This window comes from Tursiops truncatus, chromosome 6 (assembly GCF_011762595.2).
Source record: "Tursiops truncatus isolate mTurTru1 chromosome 6, mTurTru1.mat.Y, whole genome shotgun sequence".
Lineage (NCBI taxonomy): Eukaryota > Metazoa > Chordata > Mammalia > Artiodactyla > Delphinidae > Tursiops > Tursiops truncatus.
Genome location: NC_047039.1, coordinates 18579859 through 18601528, shown reverse-complemented (window position 1 = coordinate 18601528; position 21670 = coordinate 18579859). Strand labels below are relative to the sequence as shown.

Sequence of the window (21670 nt, the reverse complement as noted above, 5' to 3'; positions counted from 1 at the left end):
TTAAAAGGAAGAAGAGAAATATATGAGGCCAGCAAAAAGTTCCAGTCAAATGAAGTTATCCTCCATTTCTCTAACCCAGATAGATTTGGCCTAACTAGATTATAGCAAGGAGGATGTGTGTGTGTGTGTGTGTGTGCGTGCGTGTGTGTGTGTGTGCACGTGCACAGTCAAGTTTCCTAATTACTAAATCTAGTGAAAATTCGAAATAGAAAAATATCCTGCTTTCTCCCCTATTTAGCACTAGATAATCTTTTACTCAGTGTTATTAATTCACCCAACAACTATTGACTAAGAGCTTCCTAACTTCACTGCACAGTTTGACGCTGTGGGAAGTACCACAGAGGTGAAAAGAGCAATAACTTCCTGCACCTTACATATAATTTAACAAAAGAAACAAGAAAACCCCAAATAACAATATAAGAGCTTAAAGTTAAGTCAATTCCAAGTCAAACCTCTTAAAATGGCTTTTCTGACACGTTACAGTATCACCAGGAAGTCAGCAGGGGGCACTTCAAACATGTCTACGCTAAGTCAAGCTCAGCTCATTTCCATCTAAGGCTTTGATGCTTTGTCTGAAGGTAAATGTGAAGCCCTCTGCATAAAACATTTGTGGTCTTCCATATTCAAGTCTCATAGAAAGTCTCCTTTGATTTCCTACATGGACTTAAGTTTTTAAGATTTTTTTTTTTTTCAGAGAAGGGAAAAAAAAACTACTTATAAACAAATATGGATTATAAATCTGTGGGTTATGTATGTGACATTCTTTTTAGTTTTCATGAGCTGTCTTCTAGGAAAGGCCTATATCCTTCTCTGCACTCCCCTGACCTGTTGTAGTTCCTCTGTGACAGAATTTGTCTCTCTGTCATGTTCTGATGTGCCCCCCTCACTGTAAAGCCTTATTCTAGGACATGTCATTGCAATGTATTGTCTTTTTCTTTTTCATTTTGTCTCTCTTTTTAAAAAAATTGATGCTGTGGGAAGGACCACAGAGGTGAAAAGAGCAATACCTTCCTTCACCTTATGTACAATTTACGTAATCTTTATTTTCTTTCTTATTCAATCTTTTATTTATCTTACGTATCTTTTATTTCTCTTATTAACTTTATTTAGACAAAACTTATTTTATTTATTTATTTTTAAAATAAATTTTTATTTATTTATTTATTTTTAAAATAAATATATATTTATTTATTTATTTTTGGCTGCATTGGGTCTTCATTGCTACGCGTGGGCTTTCTCTAGTTGCAGCGAGCAGGGGCTACTCTGCATCGCGGTGCGTAGGCTTCTCATTGCAGTGGCTTCTCTTGTTGTGGAGCATGGGCTCTAGGCGATCAGGCTTCAGTAGTTGTAGCACACGGGCTCACTAGTTGTGGCTTGTGGGATCTAGAGCACAGGCTCAGTAGTTGTGGGGCACAGGCTTAGTTGCTCTGTAGCATGTGGAATCTTCCTGGACCAGGGCTCGAACCCATGTCCGCTGCATTGGCAGGCCGATTCTTAACCACTGAGCCACAAGGGAAGTCCCTAGACAAATCTTTTAATGTTGATATTATCACATGATTTTTTTATTTCTCTTCATTTTTTTGGTTTGTTTTCTTGTGTGTTTGGAAGAGGGGAGGAGATGAATACCTCCAACTCAAGAAAACTAAAATCCTTAAAATGTATCTGGCTTATTTAACACCATACTTTTGTCATCTGAAGCAGTTCTTCCCCCACCCCACAATTTCTTTGCCGCCAAAGCAAAGAAAGTAACCTGCTCCCTTTATTTAAACCTGGTGGAGGAAGGAGACAGTAGCAAATTGGCAAAATATAACATTTATTTGTACTTTAACTTTTTTAGAACGTAACACCTAACTTTACCAGTGAAGAACTATATTCTGTCTGAGTTTAATCTCCCCTTGAACTGCTACTTGGAATTTCTTCAACATAGCTTTGCTGGGTAATGAGTAAAAGAAGAGGTCTGCAAGACCAACATCTCCACTTATCAACTGCCTCAGTCCCCAGATTCCAGAGCTACAACCTCAACCTCATCCTCACCCTCACTGTCATATCATCTCTGTTCAGATTCAGATTGGGCTCCTCCCTCGTTTTAATGCTGGGATATAGGTGGGTAGCAGCAGAAAAGACTTCTGTGGCAATATTTAGTAAACATCTTGGTTTTTGCTTTTATTAAGGTCAATAGATTTAAATTTTTTATAATTATGATTTTGTATTTATAAATTTTATTTGTATTAGCCATGCTTTTTTCTACATTAAATATAATTTTTTCGATAGAGACCATATTCACTTCAGTACAGATGCCCTTTTAGAGCCCACTTAGACATTTCATCATACTAATTTAGCAAAACAGCCACAAAATAAAATCTGCACTAAACTATGCATGTAGAAAAAATATCTGCTTCCCAGCCTTTTCTGGTTTGCAATTACAACAACATTAAAATATCACACATAAAATACATTTTTTGTTCTTCCTTTGGATCTCCAAAAAAAAAAAAAAAACATATGATTTGTGGTTACCTTTGTTTAATCTTCCTTGAGTTTCATAGTCCCTCATCTGTACAGTGGGAATATCATTAAGTTTTGAAATGATTAAATGCAAAAAGGGATGGAAAGCGCCCAGCCTGTGCAAATAGCAGATGACAAAAGATAGACAAGAAAGAAAGAAAGGAAGGAAGGAAGGAAGGAAGAAACTTCCTTACATGAGGAATTCTGGAGTTTCTGGTCGTTTCTTCAGGTATGCCCATTTAACTTTTTTTTTTTTTTTTTTTTTTTTTGCGTTATGTGGGCCTCTCACTGTCGTGGCCTCTCTCGTTGCGGAGCACAGGCTCCGGACATGCTGGCTCAGCGGCCATGGCTTATGGGCCTAGCCGCTCTGCGGCATGTGGGATCTTCCTGGACCAGGGCACGAACCCGTGTCCCCTGCATCGGCAGGTGGACTCTCAACCACTGCGCCACCAGGGAAGCCCCCATTTAACTTTTTACTTACAGTTTTAAGCTTATAACAGGAGCAAATGTCCTACCATAAGAGTACTTGTTTGTTAAACGTTTATACAAAGCTTAGTATCTTTTAACCTGAAGCTTTTTAAGTCTGTTACAAGGGAAGTGTCAATCATGGAAAAAGTCAAGGCTCACACTATCCGTGATCAAATAACCTTGCTGAAGTTTGGGCGAGGCACTTCTCTAACGCACATGCGAGTCTGTACTTGGAGATCATGTGAGCCTCTGCAAGAGAACACAGGCATCTGATGCTCTGAGAGCAGCCAATCAAGAGAGTGCCTTGCCGCCACACCCACCTGCCCACTGCTTGTCCCCGGGATTGGAGCCAATCTGTCTGCTTTTCTACCACGCTGAGCTGCTATAAGTGAATTCTTCCTGGAAATCTCTACAACTCTGATGGACATGCAGTGTAACAGTACAGACCACTGCAAAATCTGTTTCATATTTAAAATAAAAATTACTCTAACTCTTGACTGCTCTGATTTTGTGTCTGTTAACCCGGAAAATCATTTTAAACATATAAGCATCACACTTCCCTTTAGCAATTACGTAAAATCTTCTTGCAGTTCTCTGAAAGGCACAGCTGTGCAGATTGGTTTGGTTCTCTTAACAAATGATATTTATGTGTGAAAATAGACTGCTTGTGTATTCTATATAAGACAGTAGACATTTTTGCACTTTTGTTTATATGTTATTTATACCTTGAACACAGGCAATGCAAATGTACTCATCTTGTGTCATTTTTTAAAATTAGAATTTACTATAGAATTTTTGGAGGACTGCCACATCATAATTATTCATCTGCTGCTTGGTCTGTTCTGCTACTTCTGAAACCTTCTGAGGGTTTAATTCTTGGCACATTTCAACATTCCTTTACATGTACTGTAGTATAGACTGCATGTGCGCGCTGTATTGTTTAATATTTGCAATACAAGACAAATTGTGCTGTGACGTTTAACACAGTAGCTTAAAGATAGAACTCTATTCTGTAGAATAGCAAACTGAATTATTTGGGCATTATCAGGTATTTTGTTTTTGAGAAAAACTGAAAATATGAGCCTAGTTTAAATTGTATGGCCTTTCATCTTTCTAACATACAAATGTAGATTGTGTGTGTGTCTGTGAGGGAGGAGAGGCAGAGAGAGAGGGAAGGAAGGAGGGATGAGTAGAAGGAAGCATTAAAGGTGTTCAGAGAAATAATCCAATATAGACAGTGAATTGGAGGTTTTGGTTTATGAGCCCATTACTCAGATGTAAAGTGGAGAGTATCGAGTTAATTATCCCTCCTGGCTAATTCTAATTCTTTACATTTAAAAAGATATTTGAAAGTATTCTCAGCATTTTGGCAAAAAAATGCAATATCCAAAGTGATTTTGTTATTCTTAGTATTTTACTTGCATACCTCAATACATCTTTTTAATAGCTTTATTAAGATATAATTTACATACCATAAAGTTTGCCCATTTAAAATGTCCAAGTCGGGCTTACCTGGTGGCGCAGTGGTTGGGAGTCCGCCTGCTGATGCAGGGGATATGGGTTCGTGCCCCGGAAAGATCCCCCATGCCTCGGAGCAGCTGGGCCCGTGAGCCGTGGCCGCTGAGCCTGCGCGTCCGGAGCCTGTGCTCCGCAATGGGAGAGGCCACAGCAGTGAGAGGCCCGCATACCGCAAAAAATAAATAAATAAAGTGTACAAGTCAATTTTCTTCATTTATCTACCCAGTTGTATAACCATCACCATAATGTAATTTTAGACATTTTCATCACCATCTCCCCGAAAACATCTCCATTCTCCTCCCTCCCCTATTCCCCTGCACTAGGCAACCACTAATCTACTCTCTAAGATTTGCCTACTGGTGGATATTTTATATCAATGGAATCATAGGATATGTGTCTTTTGTGACTGGCTTCTTTCATTTAGCATAACAATATAGTTTTAGACTATGTGGCCTCAATATTCTGCCTCTGAGGATAAAATGTAATCTTTGCATTCCTTGATGATTTTGAGGACTGGGTATAATTTTCGTGAGGCAGAAATTAGAAACTAGTTAGAGCAAGAGGACTTTCCACAGCCACTTGCCATTTTGCCAATGTTAAAATACCAGATTGAGCAAGTTCAAGCTGCAGAACAACGTGTGTTCATGGGTCCTTAGATTGACATTGTCCAGGAGAATTTGGGGGGTGGGGGGATAAACCAAAAACAAAACAAACAAACAAACAAAAAACACTGCAAGTTACAAACAGGATCCATCAAAAGAGGAGTGGGTTTCAGTGTTGACCAAAGGTAGTTTAACAACTTAACTTCCTTTCCTTGGAAAACTGGTGATTCCAGATTATTTCACATAAACCTGTGTTTGGTGCTTGTGCCAGGCACCCAGGAGAGCCAGACCCCTTAGGAAAAGCAAATAGGCCTCATAGAGAAAGTAAAATTTCCTTTCTGCCCTTTCCCCCTCTTCTTGCTGGCAGGGTTGATCCTCATTACAATTTGCTCAACTATTTGGAAGTGAATTTAGGACCCTCCCCCCAGCTTATGATTTTATAGCCAATAGGTGATGAGGTTTATTTGCATATTTCCAATCACATAGCAGCCGTGGAGTGGAAACAGTGTCAGACTCAATTTCTCCTCCTCCTCTTCCTCCTCCTTCTCCGAGGAAACCTGCCACTTCTAGCTGTCCTGCCTCCTCTTTAAAGGGTGACTTGCCCTGCGCCAGACCGCTGCTCCAGCCTGCTCCCGCCTCAGACTCAGCCGGTCCATCCGTCTGTCCCCGCTCCAGCCGGGTGCCCTGTAACTCCCACAGAGGGACGCGCCCCGAGATGGAGAGCAAAGCCCTGCTTCTGGTGGCTCTGAGCGTGTGGCTTCAGAGTCTGACCGTCTCCCGCGGAGGGGTGGCCACCGCTGACAGTAAGTTTTGCGCGCAGACTCCCCTCCACTTGCAGAATCTGCTCAGCGGCCACTTGCACACGTTGTGAAGATGGGAAGGAGGAAGTAGGAAGGGGTTGCGATGCGCGCCGGGGACTCTCCTAGCCCGGGCGCTTGCCCCAGAAAGGGTCACCGGGGTGGGATCTGGGAGGGCCACGGAGGGAATTTTTCCTCCGATCTCTCTGGGGCGGCTCCCACTTCTACTTTCTCTCTTTCCCGCGTTCCCGCGCTGTCCCCTCCACTCTGGCTGAGGCTGAGTTCCCGGCCGCCTGGGCTCAGCAGGGAAGGGAGCTGGGGGAGAGTGTGAGGGGCGGGACCAGGGGTGCGGGAAGAAGGGCTCAGATGGCGGTGACCTGCAGCAACCTTTTCGCTCGGGGTGGGGGGGGGGGTCTGGAATGAAAGGCAAGGGAGCCAAGGTGACCCTGGCTTGGCCTTGGCCGCGGCTCAGTCCCCGTCATTGAGAGCGCGGTTAGAAAGTGGCCCCTTCTCCTGGAGAAGCTGGCCCGTGGCCGCGGGTCGCGGGGGGAGGTGTTGGCCGCCACTTAGGAGTACAGGACATTCTTGCTCTGCACGTGGAGGTGGGAGGAGAGGACGCGGGACGCGGAGTCCTGGGGACGCAGCGTCCTGCAAGAGTTGGGGCGCCGGGGAAGCTGTTTAACTTCGACTCTTGTACGCTCGGCTTTTCTTAGCGGCCAGCAAACCTAGCGAAGGGTTGACCCTCCTGAAAAACGTGGCAGAACGACCAGCAGTCTGTGGCCGCTGACTTGGGGGTTGCCAGGTTTGCACTTGGCTACCCTTACCGTCCTGCGAGCTGAGCTCGGCTCCGGACGCCCTGCCCCGCGGTGCGGTCGCGAGCACTTGGGGTTTCTTGGGCGCCGCCGGGAGGCCACTGGCTGAACCCCAGTTACCTCTCACCAGGGTTGAGGCTTCGAGGCCGGATGTGCATTTCTTTATTGCAGGGAAGGTGAGCGCCCAGCCCGAGACCTGCCACAGTAGAGGCAGCCTGTGTAACTTGAACCTTGGTTCAGTTAACACACAGCAGCAACTGAAAAGGCAACTGAAGCAAGTCATGCAAGGAGGCAACGTTTTCTTTTCTCTTCCTTGGTGGACTTGCAGTTAGGGCGGTGTCCTTCGGTTGTGCTTTCAGGCGGCGCGGTATGCAGTGGTTCACGTTATAGTCGAGTTTGTCTCTGACTTTGGTTGCTGCCAAACGCTTGTTTTATTTCAGCACTAAGTTGTTCAATTAGAAAGTCTTAAACATCTCATGAAGTAGCATGTGCCGCTGGATAGTGTTTTACACGGTCCAAGAAAAAGGTTGGAACAAACTCCAAATTCTTATTTCAGAAAGTACACTACAGAGTAATGTTACTTAGACTAAAAAACACACACAAATAAGTGTCATCCACAGATTGAGTTTTTTCTAGACTCCCTGAGAGATTCAGGACGCTAAATTCCTGGGCTAGTCAGTGGTCACCTCTCTGGGTTTTGCTTCCTCAACTCTAAAATGAGGAGTTTGGACCAGACTCAAAATTCTCTTAGACCCCTCCAGATGTAGAGAACAAACTTATGGATACCAAGGGGGGAAGTGGGGATGGGATGAATTGGGAGGTTGGGATTGACATATATACACTACTATGTATAAAATAGATAACCGATGAGAACCTACTGTATAGCACAAGGAAGTCTGCTCAATGCTCTGTGGCGACCTAGATGGAAGAGAAATCTAAAAAAGGGGGTGTATGTATACGTATAACTGATTGACTTTGCTGTACAGCAGAAACTAACACAACAGTGTAAAGCAATTGTACTCAAATAAAAAATTCTAAAAAGCGTTCTCTTAGACCCCTCTAATTCTTTACTCTTTGATGTAAATGGATACAAGTGATTAATGAATTAAATTGGATTTTAATCAACACATGCTTTTCATGGCTGTAAATGCTTTGTAAGGGAGGAATCATTTTGAAGTGGACTTGAAATTAATCCTTCTCATCCTTCCCTCCCACTCTCACTCTACTGCTCCCCTCCCCCCCTCCCCTTTATATTGTGCCTCTCCCAACACAGCAAATTTCTGCCCCCTTTATCCTCCAAATGAATTTAGGTAGGAATGTAAGAAATTCAGAGTAGAAAGGTACGAGTGTGAGGGAATGGCAAGCAGCACCCCCTCTGGGCTCTGACTTTACTTATTCATTCTCGATTTCTAGGAAGAATATGAGGACACAGGCACTGCCCTCAGCTCTTTGCTCTTGGAGGCACCACAGCCCCTGCATGGCCCCATTAGGAAATTTGAAGAGCTCAGTAGCTGCAGTTCTATTTGACTGGCCATAGTGAATTTCTAGGCTAACATCTGAGTTAAACATGTTGGGTGATGACAGCAAAGTAGCAGGTATCACCTCAAGGGGAGCAGAGCTCAGCAAGAGAGTGATTGATGAATAGCTGTATGGAAAGGTGGGAGTCAGGCACTGGGGAAACTGACAATGGGAAATTTTCACTTTCTTTCAGGCAGTGTATTTTTAGCTCAGCCCTCCTTTTTTGCTTTATTCTGGGAAGAGAAATTGGGCTGCACATTTTACGGCCACTATTTTAGCAAACACTTTTTTCTATAAAAATGAAAAGTAAATCAGCTTGTTAGGTAAGTCAGGCACATTGTTTACATTGGAATATCTGAAAACCTCAATTAATTCAGTCAGATAACAGCACTGATTACCCCCCCACCCCACCCCCATTGGTTTTTTTTCACTTGTTTTTTGGCATTCTACAGAAGCTGTCAATGACTGTGACCATCAGCCTCAGAGAGGAGGTGAATTACTGATGAAGTTCTTTAGGAGTGTGTGTTTTTGTGTGTGAGAGAGAGAGGAAAGAAAAAGAGAGAAAGGAAGTAGAAACTTCTAAGAGAATTGCATTATAATTGAGCTCTTGTATCTCATGTCTTCATATAAATGTTAATCTTATTTATCTGATAACTGTGAACTGCCTTTAGAGTCTCTTTCCTGGGATGCTCAGTGTTCCTCCTATAATGTACCCTCTATAAATGTACCTTTAAAGTGCTTTGACTTCTCAGCCTAATTTCATTCCTGTGAGTTATTATCCATATTAAGATAACTCCTTGTCTTTGTTTATACACATAGATTTTTAGCTATCTATTTAGGAATTTAGGGATAAAGATAATATCAAGAAATGCATTAACTTGTAACTTTCCTGGTGCCCCAAAATCTCTCCCCTTAGTGTTTGATAAGAACAGGTCTGATGGTGTGATGTTACTGATATGATAAGCCAAATTCAGAATAGGGGCCCTTATAAAAGGTTAAACCTATGCACCTCTCCCCTGACACACACTATTCTAAGGTGGCTTTAATTTCTAAGGGGATCTGGTGAAAGGTCCTTCTCCCCTTAAAGGGCTAAGGGCAGAGTCACTAATATCATTTCCATGTATGAAAAACAATAATTTTTTTAGCAACAGTTGAGCCAAATCAGTTCATCTGCCAGCCAGGAGCAATCCCAGTGTATATATTAGGTCAACTAAACATACTCATAATGACCCATAATGAATTGATGACCCATAAATCAGGGTCCATCCTTCTCCCTAACTCTTCCTGGCCTAAGTCAGTTGTGTTAGGGCTGGTGGATGTTTGGAAAGCACACTCATCTTTAGAATGCCAAGACATCCTTGAGGGGTTGGAAACACCAGTAGTGTGGAAATACCTGTCAGAACGCCAAAGAGAGGGAAAGACTGACTAAACACCAGTAACATTTGTGATTTCATATAAAGAACAAACATAGAATTGAAAACATCACGTGGCATATAGAGTGGTATTATTTTCTTGTCAAAGGCTTCATTATGTTTTCTGTAACTTAAAATGAAAAAAAAAATTCCATGAAAAGTGAAACAAAAGTTTCCAAATACAAATTTGCTTGAGAATGTATGAATTTCCTATCATTTTTCTTTACAAGTGATGTACCCAACAGAAAAGGTTGGTTGTGGGAAACTGGAATCCTGCCTTAATAATTTCAAAGAATATTCTTAGTGATTTCAAAACCACCAGCAATACCAGAGCCACCGTGTTGCACAATTCTAGGAAAAAATAGAATAAAAGTGACTGGTATCCTCTGGAGTTATGCAAGGCAATAATCTTAAATATCAGTTTGGCAAATAGGTAGTGGGCAAGATCTGCCTGCCAGATTGTTCAGAGTATTTCTGCTTTAAAAAGCTTGCTGATCGAATGTGTTAAAATAAGACTGTTATGAGAGGAAACATGAGTTATTTGATATAGAGCAAATATATAGAGGGTAAAGTTAATTTAGTTTTCAATTTTCTAAAGCACTTTCTAACAGTAAAAGAACTTCTTGGGCAGAATCTGAAAGTGGAATCAGATTAAAAATCTATAATTTTTTTCGACCATCAAATAAATTATTAGGCCACCAGAGTGCTTTCTGGTTAGGAAGGAAAAGGAAAACCCACATCTTCAAATGAGTTGAGAGGCAGAGAATATTCTTGATTAATGAATGGATTTCAAGTGAAATTTTACTATATGGAAATGAAAAAAAAGCTTTAAATATCAATAGTCTATCACAGTCTTTTATCTGAATAAATCTTCTTAGTATGTTTAGGTGCTAGAGGTGTGTGTGTGTGTGTGTGTGTGTGTGTGTGTGTGTGTGTGAGAGAGAGAGAGAGAGAGAGAGAGAGAGACAGAGACAGAGAGAGAGAGAGAGAGATCAACTTGTTACATATAATGAATCACTTGCAAGCAACCACACTATTGTTTAAGGAATTTTGGGAAATAATTAAAAAGGAGAATGCTGGTCAGTCCTCAGAAAGTTATATAATAAGTTTGATTCAAATGCCTGTACTTTCACTGTACTATATCATTCTTATTTTAATTTTTGGTCTGACTTTTGCAAGGTTATTTGAAATTATGGATTTTCAACTTTTGTGAAAAGGAAGAAGGTTTAGATTAAGAAATTAGAAGTATTTCTAAGCAACCTTAGTTATTTACCTTTTGAAACTTTTAAATAGCCAAATCTAAAATGTATAAGTTACTACCTTCTTGTAGTGAATGGATAGGTTTTTTGACTTCTTTTTTACTTGACCAGAAATTAGATAACTTCTTAATATAACTTCCCTTTGGTGTGCTTGCTTTATAAAAGAGTTTGATTTTATTTGCAATACAATTTACTTAAAGTGTTCACTGTGATATTATATGTACTACCTACAAATACCCTGTGAACATTTATCAACATTCAGAAGTATTGTCCAGAGAGTCAAAAACTAGGCCAAAGTTCTCTTTCTCTCCTGACTCACTTTGGGATTAACCATGAAGAACCAAAGTGGATTCTTTCCAAAACCACCTTTGCTACAGTACTTTAGGCAAGGACTTTGTGTGGAAGACTGTAGAGACAAAATTGAGAAAAGAAATACTGGGGGGAAGAATTAACCATAACTCACACATAGCACAGATATTTCTGAACAACCCGCTAAAGGATTTTTAAAAACATTTTAAAGTGATGCATCTTGCCATGCTGGTGGGAATGATTCCATACAAAAACTTCCCCATGTTTCCAACTTTTCTTCTTTCTAAAATTAAAAAAAATAATGCTAGTGAAAAGGAAACAACCTTCCTTCAAACAAACCTTATTGTATCATATTTTGCAGGAAGGCAATCTTTTGATGTAATCAGAGATTTAAAGAGGGTGAAATCATATATGAAGTAAGTGGAACTACACAACACAAGCGCCCTGAGACAGTGTTCTCTAGAAGAACTACAACCAAGAGACCTGGGTTCTGGTCCCTACTCTCTCTCCCACTATTGGCAGCATAACCTCAGCTAACTCACTTAAATTCATATTTTGAGAGAAGATTAATTAAGGAATTCCCAAATCGAAGTTGTCTTACTTGAAACTATATACACCACACACACACACCCCTTGACTGAAAAAAGAGCTGAAGAAAAGGATGGAAGACACAGGAGAGGTCAATGTTACTTAACTCAGTTATTTTAAGGCTGTCTCTGTCAACTTTGAGCACCGCTGGAGGATCAGTCATTCTCTTTCAATCCACATTCAGTTTTTTTTTTTTTAACTTTAGAAACAAAAATAGCATTGGTGGTGTTTTGCTTGTGAATCTAAAACATATCAGTCCAGCAAGTAAAACAACCGTCTAATTAAGCTCTTATCCAATTTTTCCTTTTCAGGAATTACAGGAGGAAAAGATTTTATAGACATCGAAAGTAAATTTGCTCTCAGGACCCCCGAAGACACAGCTGAGGACACTTGCCACCTCATTCCTGGAGTGACAGAATCTGTGGCTAACTGTCAATTTAACCACAGCAGCAAAACCTTTATGGTGCTCCACGGCTGGACGGTAAGAAAGGCTCCTTAGGAAGGAGCTGAGTGGCATGAACCAAGCATTCTGATTGTCTTGCCCCAGTTGTTGGGAGCCCAGTGATGGGAACCCAGTGATGGCTTTGCTTTAAAACTTGAGTAAAGACAATTCTGGCTCGGGGTGGGGACTGAGGAATCTAAAGCCAAAGGTTCATGGGTACTTCCTCTGGACAGTGCCAGCCTTCATTGTACCACGGTACCTAGCTGTGACCTTGGACCAGCCGTTCCCCTGGGCCTTTGCTCAAGTACAGAGAAGAATATAGGTTACCATTTAGAGGAGACAATGGAAAACTGGCATGATCCTGATTCGTCCAACACTTCGCCAAAGTCCTTTCCTAAGGAAGATAACCTGTAAGGGGGAGGAGAGAGCTGGAGTGGAGGGAGGAGGTGCTGGTTCTGGTTCTGCTTTGCCATTCTCCGGCTCTGTGATGTGGATCCAGATACCTCTTATCCCTGGGCCTCAGTTTACTAATCTGTAAAACAATGAGATTAGACTAGACGTCCCTCCACTTTCAACATTCTCCAGTTGTAAACTTTTGGGAGCTTTACTTGAGGTTAAAGAGGGCTAGCCAGGGAACTGTCAGCGACATGATAAGAATGTGAATAGATATGCTAATTAGTCACTTTATATGGTATAGTTCTTACTTAACTACTTTAGCTTGTTTTCAATATTTTCATTCCTTAGTGAGCATATTTTACTGTTTATTAAAAAGGACTTATATAAAATTGATGGTTAAAGAGATAATATCTTTCCATTGTGTCCGAGCTTGTGAATAAGGTAATAGACACTAAATTCTAATGAGATGAATTAGCTAACGATTGATACTTCCAGTCCTGATTTCTTTTCCTACATAAGTGCCTTTGTTATTCACAGTCTAGGACAATTGCTATAACTTTTATAGAGATGAAGGCAACTAGTAACAGAATTCACAGGGATGTTTATTTTAATAAAATACATCTATTTACTAGAGGTAACACAGTAAATTACATATCTTATGATAAAATTACATATTCAAATTCCTAACGTAGATCTTTTTATATTTTAAGAGGTTTAAATAGGAAAACATAATCTTTGGTGATTTTAGAGACATTTTAGTTGTATGTAGTCTTGGCTGTTAATACTTTTCAAAAAAGTTTAAGCTTAATAAGCATTTATATGACAGAAATAAATTGAATATCTCAGGCATCTCAATCTTATCCCTGAGAGAATTTTATAATTTAAGAATATTTGAAAAACATTTCCTTCTCACATTAAGATGGCACGACTCACCTAGTATCAGTAGATAGCACCAATTTCTATCATTAGCCCTACTGCCCAATAAGCCCACTTATATTCTTCACATCATACGTCCTGACTTTTTTTGAGTGCCTGGGCTCAGAGGCTGGGCCACTGGCTGTGGGACTGAGTTTCATCGTACAGAGCTGGTCGGTATGTGCTATAGCTCATCCAGCCGTGCTGGATAACCGATCTCAGCCATTTCAGTCAACTCCCTGGCTGGTTCAGTGGGACCACCTGGGGCAGGTGGCAAGGAGAGCTTCAAGTTCAGCTGTATGCCCAAGAATCAAAGCCTTTAAAAATTGGTACTGATTTAAGGAAGCACAGAAGAAAAAATTAGGAAATAATACCTTTTCAGAATTGAAGAAGTTGGGTCCTTGTTTTCCACCCCTTTGTTGGGGTTACTTATAGCAGTGTCTTATGTTAAATTAAAAAAGGAAAGAATTAGATTGGTTGTTAGGCAGTTACTAAAAGTATCATTCACTGTAGGAGTATGTTGGGTTCCTTGCCCTTTGACAGATTACCTAATTTAGAAACACTGATAGTACAGAAAAACTTAAAACAGGGGCTGAGAGCAAATGAGATTTTCCTGCCGTGTCTGAGGTAAGCTGCTCAGCGACTCAAGGGCGTAGGACTAGGGGAAGTGAGGAGGTTCTGCAGCTTTGTTCTGCAGCTCTGACGAACCTGAAAGAATGCTTAGCATGCAGTGTGCACAGGACACCTGCCAGAAGGCAGTCAGACACAGCTGTCCTGGAGCTTGGCCACATGCTTGTGTTTAAGTCCAGGGTTCTCATTGTGGTGTTGGATATCCTCACCCCTGGCTGAGAGGAGTGATTAACATTGCATTCTGAAGAAATGACATCATCCTCTCTCAAAAGGCAGTTGCAAAGGGTGGCCAGCTTTCAACCTCTAAGAGAGGAGAAAGGGAGGCAAGACCAATTCCTTAGGGTTTTTTTGCTGGGTGGGCATTCCAGCTGGTTCCTCCAAAGACCCAGGCTGTACCCAGGCTTGAAGCAGCCTCACTGAGACATGTTCAAAGAAGACTTAAACATGTTCCTAATGGGCTCACATCACCTATGTGCTTTTTCTTTTTTGTTTTCTCCTCATGCTGGAAATAGATTATAGAGCTGGCATTTGATCACTGCAAGTAGATTGGGAACCAAAATGGTCACAAGAAGAAATTTTGGAGGTGGAGCGTAACTTCCGGGTCATCTGATTCTGACCACTTTGTTTTATAGGTAGCCTAGTAAGGTTAATACAGTGCCTGTGTTCATAGAAGTAATCAGTGGAAGAGCTGGGATTGGAACCAAGATCTCCTGAGTCCCAGGCTTGCTTTTTCCTTCCACAGAGCACAACAATTTGGTTAAAAATTGTGCAGTTAGTGTCAGGAGTGAAGAGAGAGCTCATGTTTTAATGTTTTAGCCTAGAAAATAGACTAAACAAAATGGAAGCATAGATTTAAAAGAACCCACCATCTAAGATCAAAGTTTTAAATGAAGTCCCTTGGTTTGGGAATTCAAGAGTCTTATTTTTGTCTATTGGCATTACTCTAAGAAGAATATAGGTTTTACGAGCTTCCCCTTAAAAGCTGCCTTAAACATGGATTTCAGAATCTTTTCCTGTCGGTTACATAGTTGAGTAACCTTTACTGTGGCTACAGTATGATCTGCTCTCAGGTAATATTAGGAGTGGATAGATTTGCGGATTTAAAGTAGGTTGTTGCTGTGTACAGGCTCCTGGCAGGAAGGCATGGAATTTTATCATCTGCAGTTTTTTAGTGTGTTTCGATTATTTTAAAGTAAGCATCTTTGCAAAGATGTCCAATGTCTCTTCTTTGATAGCATAAGTCTTTTGACTTTGAATTTGGGGGCTTTTATCCACAAGAAGCAAAGAATTACAGTTGGCAGTCTGCTTATCTCCAAAACAGGACCAATCTAATAATTTGGGAAAGGCAATTATTAAGCCTCATTAATTTGCACTGTGATAATCAAGAATTTGAGAGAATTGTGAAAAGTCTGAACTGAAACTAATAATTTTCTTATGTATGAAGAGATTGCTAAACAAAGTTACCTTCTGTTGGAATAGATTAGTATGTTTAAAACTATTTTTTTCATTATCACGTCAAATGTTGTACGTAAATGACCCTTTATAAGAATAAAGGGCATTCACATCTCCCAATTAACTTATTAGCCTAATTGAAATTATTTAAACTAAATTTCTTTTTTTTTTAACTAAATTTCTTTTAAAATCGTCTGTAATTCTGCTGCAAATTTTTAACTTATTCAGATTGATCTTTCCTTTTAATACTATAAATTATTGAAGTTTTACTGAATTTATAAAATATGCTTTTAAAATTGAAACCTCAGTCTGCCATTCCTGAGCTCAACACAGTCCTTCTTTGGGGTACACAAATTTGCCTCAGAAGGGTCAGGCAGAAGACTCTGAATACTCTTGTGGTTTGAGTTTTGTGTCTGAGCCAATGGGCTTCCCGTGGGTTTGTTTCTTTTTTCCATTTAATGTAGGTGTATTGGGCTGACATATCTATAACAAGTTGTAGGTGGATATTTTAAGAATGCTGGTATCATCCTCTTCAGGTGACAGGAATGTATGAGAGTTGGGTGCCAAAACTCGTGGCTGCCCTGTACAAGAGGGAACCGGACTCTAACGTTATTGTGGTGGACTGGCTGTCACGGGCCCAGCAGCATTATCCTGTGTCTGCGGGGTACACCAAACTGGTGGGACAGGATGTGGCCAAGTTTATCAACTGGATGGCGGTAAGACTGGGGGAAGGAGCCTTGTATGTCCAAAACAGATCTCTTGGCTACAGCTGAATTAATGACTGGTTGTTGCTCTTTTTCACTTAGATATAGATATTTTCTGGGTCAACTCATATCTTTAGAATAAGCCTGGACATTATTTTCTGACTAAAAGCATCATTATGATAAGAATGATAAAGCTATAAAGCCCATAAGGCGTAGTCCTGCCCTGCCCTGTCCTTTGATATTTTCATGGTGAATGGATTTGCTGAGACCAAGAACTAAGTGGGCAGGAGGGACAAAAGCTTGTTATTTCAGGGCAGAGGGGAGATGTCATGTTCACCCAAATCCTTCCCTCCCAGTTGGCTGGCACATGGAAATTTTATCCAGGGTTTGACCTGTTAGAATATCAATCTCTTTGACAAAAATATTAATAGTACTTATTCCTTAGTGTGGATTAAGGATCCAGATTTTTGTTGAGGGTTAAGGGAGTGATGGAGATGAACTAGGGAAAAATGGCAGGAAAAGTCTGTAGGATATATGGTGCTGAGAGTCAGGAGTTTTACTCCCTCTGGCTCTCTGAGGCCATTCTCTGAAAATTACCTTTGGAAAGTATCTCGGGTTGAAAGGAAGCTAATACTCTCACAGGACCAAATTATTTAAGTCAGATGCTTGGAGGTAAAAAATAAGCTGTTTATTGGCTGCTCATTAAAAGATAAAAGTTCTTTTCTTGACTCTTTTGCTAACCAGGAGAGTGAATTTGGACAAATCAGATCACCTTCCTGGACCTCAGACTTCTCATCTGTTGAGTGAGGAGACTGGACTCAACGTGTCTGTGGTCCTTTCCCCTGTAATATTTTCTGATTTTAAGTCATTGCTTGGCTAACCTTAAAGAATAAAGTGATGCAGGGTATTTAGAGTAGAGAATAATGAGTTAAATATATATTTGTATATGTATGTATCTATTCAATATATATACAAATATCTATATATAAATATACACATATACATATATTTTCAGATGTATGGAAATTCATGTTTCCATACATTTCTATTTCAGATGTATGGGAAAACCTTCTAATTTAAATATGTTATTAAGGAAAGAGAAAATCTCAATACTATAGTATATGTTCCTCTCATCTGTAACAAGAAATTAAAATAAGTAGAATTAATTTTCAGTATTGCCTATATTTTCAAAACAATGTATTTTATTTATTTATTTATTTGGTGGGAATACTATTAAACTTTTATTTCTTTTAGCAGTGATATTTTGCAAAGAACTGTAAAATATCAAATACCTTTTTCTTTTCTTCTTCCAAAGGATGAATTTAATTATCCTCTGGACAATGTGCATCTCTTGGGATATAGCCTTGGAGCCCATGTTGCTGGCATTGCAGGAAGTCTGACCAATAAGAAGGTCAACAGAATTACCGGTAAGAAAGCAATGCCAGTTTTCTTATAACAAAAGACTTGAGATGCCTGTCATTTTCTGAAAGAGAATCAGACTGTTTGTCAAACAACCATATGTGAGTGGTAGTCTTCTGGGTACACCTGGCCATTTGGTTATCTCATGGGAGGGCTCTTTTTCTGGAGTAAGATAAAATACAGACGCTTGCTCTCATGAGCTTACCGTCTAATGGCAGTAGAAGAGAAATGGTGCAGAGTTAAGCACAGAGAGCCCAGTGGTGTCTCTGAGAAACCCATTTCCCTCCTCCCTCTGCTCTGTGCTTTGATAGTTTATTGCACACACATATGTCACCTCTCACATCAATACTGGGAAAAATGAAAAAGGACCAACACCAGAGGCCATTTGGAAAAAGGAGTCTTGTCATCTGGGCCAATAGCAATTGGTTGTTTGGCCTGTGTAGAGAGGAAGAAAGAGCCCAGCACTATATAAACGCCTTCTAACCAGGCTCAGAAATAATTTATTGATACAAAAGGGAATCAAGTCATACTGAGGGAAAATTGTTATTTAATGGCTAGTTTGAGAAACTCAAATTTTATTTGAGAAGGAGTTAAGCTGCTTTTATGAATCTCAGTAATTTAAAAATCCAGTCACTATAGAATAGGAGGTGCTAATAAGAATCTATGTGGCTGCCATTTACATTCAAATGATGAACAATGGAATGATAAGGTGATACTGGAGGAGACTAAAACTAATGGGAATTTAAAAAGTTCTGAGGACTTTTTGTTTTCCCACTAAGGCCTAGATCCAGCTGGACCCAACTTTGAGTATGCAGAAGCCCCAGGTCGCCTTTCTCCAGATGATGCGGATTTTGTAGATGTCTTACACACCTTCACCAGAGGGTCACCTGGCCGAAGTATTGGAATTCAGAAACCAGTAGGGCATGTTGACATTTATCCTAATGGAGGCACTTTCCAACCAGGATGTAACATTGCAGAAGCTATCCGTGTGATTGCAGAGAGAGGCCTTGGAGGTAAATATAATTTAGAAGTTAATTAAATGTAAGTTTTCACCTTAACTCTTACTGACCAAGTGTCCTACCCATTCTCCACAAGTACATAGTTTGAATACACACATTTAGCAAAGATATGTTTTTGAAGAAGTCTGTCACATTTAGCATGACCACCTCAGAGGCTCAGTACTTCCTGTGGTCAGAGAGACATTTCATCTTATATTGTAAACTACACTTATATTGTAAACTACTGCACTTGCAGTAATAACAGGAAAAAAAAAATGGTGAGATTTAGACAAGAGAACTGCACTGCCTTTGAAAGTGTTATCTGGCCACATGCTAAACTTTGAATACAGCTACAAAACAAGTAGAGTTATTTTGAATTTTACTAAAAGTAAAGGACATGTTAATTAGTCCAAATTTCTTTTGTCAGCCTTTAAAAGAGATGTACAAATCAGAAAAAAATCGCCAATCCCTAAGAATAAATATTCCAAATTTTTAAGAAGAAAATACAATTTAATATTAGTTTTTATTATTTACTTTAATAATCATGTTAGCTGTGTTAATTTTATGATTTGTTTTAAGGGACCTTTGCATACCTTGTGGACAATGGGACCTACCTGTAGTCAATATGCTCAGGTGTTTGGGGCATATATTATAGAATTTACAGCATAATGTTACTAACTTTAATTGTTATAAAGCTTATGGTAATAGCTGCACGTTTATGACATTGCTGATTATTTCTATAGTTCATTTAATGTAAAAATCATTAGCAGTGACACACCCCTCAATTATACATAGTATCAATATCTATGATAAGATACTATTAATTTAACAATTATGCCTGCCCTTTATGATGTGGTTTCTAGAGTTATGTTTCTAGAAGCATTTAGAAGTATTATATGCTTTCAATATAAGAGAAAGTTGTGATAAACTGGGGGAAATCGACTTCTATCTTGGATGTCTCTTATTATAGCTTCATAAACATACTCACAAATGGAGACAGCAAAAACATCAAAAGTTCCCTATAAATTTGCAACTTTGGCGCTCTTGGGGGTAGGTGAGAAGCTGCCGCCAAGAGTACCTCCTTAAATAGGACCTACAATCAAGGGGGTCATTTTATTCTAACACCACACCTCAACTATTTTAGACATGCGAGACGAAACACTCATTGTGGACTGTCACAGAGTTGAAATGTTCTTTGTGTCTCTTTTGCCCCAGATGTGGACCAGCTAGTGAAGTGCTCCCACGAGCGTTCCATTCATCTCTTCATTGACTCTCTGTTGAATGAAGAAAATCCAAGTAAGGCCTACCGGTGCAATTCCAGGGAAGCCTTTGAAAAAGGGCTCTGCCTGAGTTGCAGAAAGAACCGTTGCAACAACTTGGGCTATGAGGTCAATAAAGTCAGAGCCAAAAGAAGCAGCAAAATGTACCTGAAGACTCGTTCTCAGATGCCCTACAAAGGTAGGCTGGAGACTGTTGTAAATAGGAAAATTGATTTGATCCTATTTTTCTTATCATGCTTGTTGCATCACATGTACTGATTCTGTCCATTGCAACAGAGATGATAAAACGATGTTGCTAAACTCCGATCCCTCACTTGTGTTTCTGTTGGTAGAGAAGGAGTTGTACGAATCCATTTTACTGAAGCTCCTAATTCCCATTGCCAGTAAGACCCAGGGCACAACTGCACTGCTCTGTGCAGCAGCCCTGCTTGCCACCATCCTTTGTACTTGTGACCATTAGCATGGACCACTGCATCAGCACCAGGCTCCAAGTTAATCTGAAACCATTCATCCAGGGTCAGCAAACTATGGCCCATGGGCCAAATCCAACCCACCACCTGCTTTTGTAAATAAAGTTTTATTAGAATATAGCCACACTAATTCATTTCTGTACTGACTAAGGCTGCTTTCATGCCTCCACAGCAGAGCTGAGTAGTTGGGACAGAGACTATTTGGTCCCACAAAGCCTAAATTATTTACTATCCGGCCCTTTATAGAAAAAGTTTGCAAACTCCTAAAGTCTGCTTTCAGTGAAGGCAAGAACCACCTGTATTTGAAAATATAACTATTCCTGGGAGGGAAGTCTATACCAAACTTTCTAAGATATTCCCATTTTGTCATGAATTTGTTCACAGTTGAATTTCAAACTTGGCAGCTTGTTCAGAGCAAGACCTGCAGGAATTGAAGGGAGACAGGAAGAGGAGATAATCAGATAAATCTAGAGAGAGGGACTAATATCAGAAAGGCTAGTTTATGTGGAGTCCAGGTGGAAGTATGAGGGAAGAGATGGCATTGAAGAACAGTTTCCCAGGGTAAAATATATCTGATAGAGGCACCCATTTTTAAGGTGGTTTGTTAGAATCTAGAGGTGCATTTGGCGGTCCAGAGGTTTGGAGCATCTATAATTCAAGGAAACATTTTAAGCAATGAGGGAATCCTTAGCTTCCTTGACTTTTCAGAGTAGGGAAGTGTGTGTCAGGTATAGAGGAGACCATAATCTTCTGAAGAATTGGGCAGGGCTCACTCATCCCCAGCATCCTGCCTCAGTGTTCTCCGGGGACACTTCGGCAGTCAGACTTCCCTTGCTCTGGTCTGTGGCGATGCCTGCAAGGGCTCCATTTAACCCAAACTCTTTCTCTTCATCCTTTACAGCTGTGTTGCAAGCCTGCTGCCTTTCCTATCCCTTAACCTCTCCCGCATCCCATCTACTCAGGGTTTTTAGTTGAGATGGGGAGAGTAGGAGGAGGTGTGGAAGTTTAAGTACCTGCTTCTGGAGGCTCTCTCTAATACAGAACACTTTAGGAACTGGCTGTCTTTACAGCCTCACTGGTGACTTAATGAAATAATGTTATTGTGGGCCTATTATTTACTGACTGTGTGCTAGACAGTGGAGAATAGAAGGTACACGTGACCCTCTGAACTGAAGGAGC

General features: G+C 40.3%; 1 protein-coding gene across 1 annotated transcript in view; it reads left to right on the top strand.

The window, feature by feature from the left end:
- Window positions 1-5650: 5650 nt before the first annotated feature.
- The window catches only part of LPL (lipoprotein lipase), a 29609-nt gene continuing 13589 nt past the window's right edge, over window positions 5651-21670 (top strand). The window contains exons 1-6 of the mRNA XM_019936305.3: window positions 5651-5893; window positions 12097-12266; window positions 16157-16336; window positions 17640-17751; window positions 18523-18756; window positions 19957-20199. Coding sequence (XP_019791864.1) covers window positions 5806-5893; window positions 12097-12266; window positions 16157-16336; window positions 17640-17751; window positions 18523-18756; window positions 19957-20199 — 1027 coding nt within the window. The 5' untranslated portion in view covers window positions 5651-5805. The remainder of the gene's footprint in view (window positions 5894-12096; window positions 12267-16156; window positions 16337-17639; window positions 17752-18522; window positions 18757-19956; window positions 20200-21670) is intronic.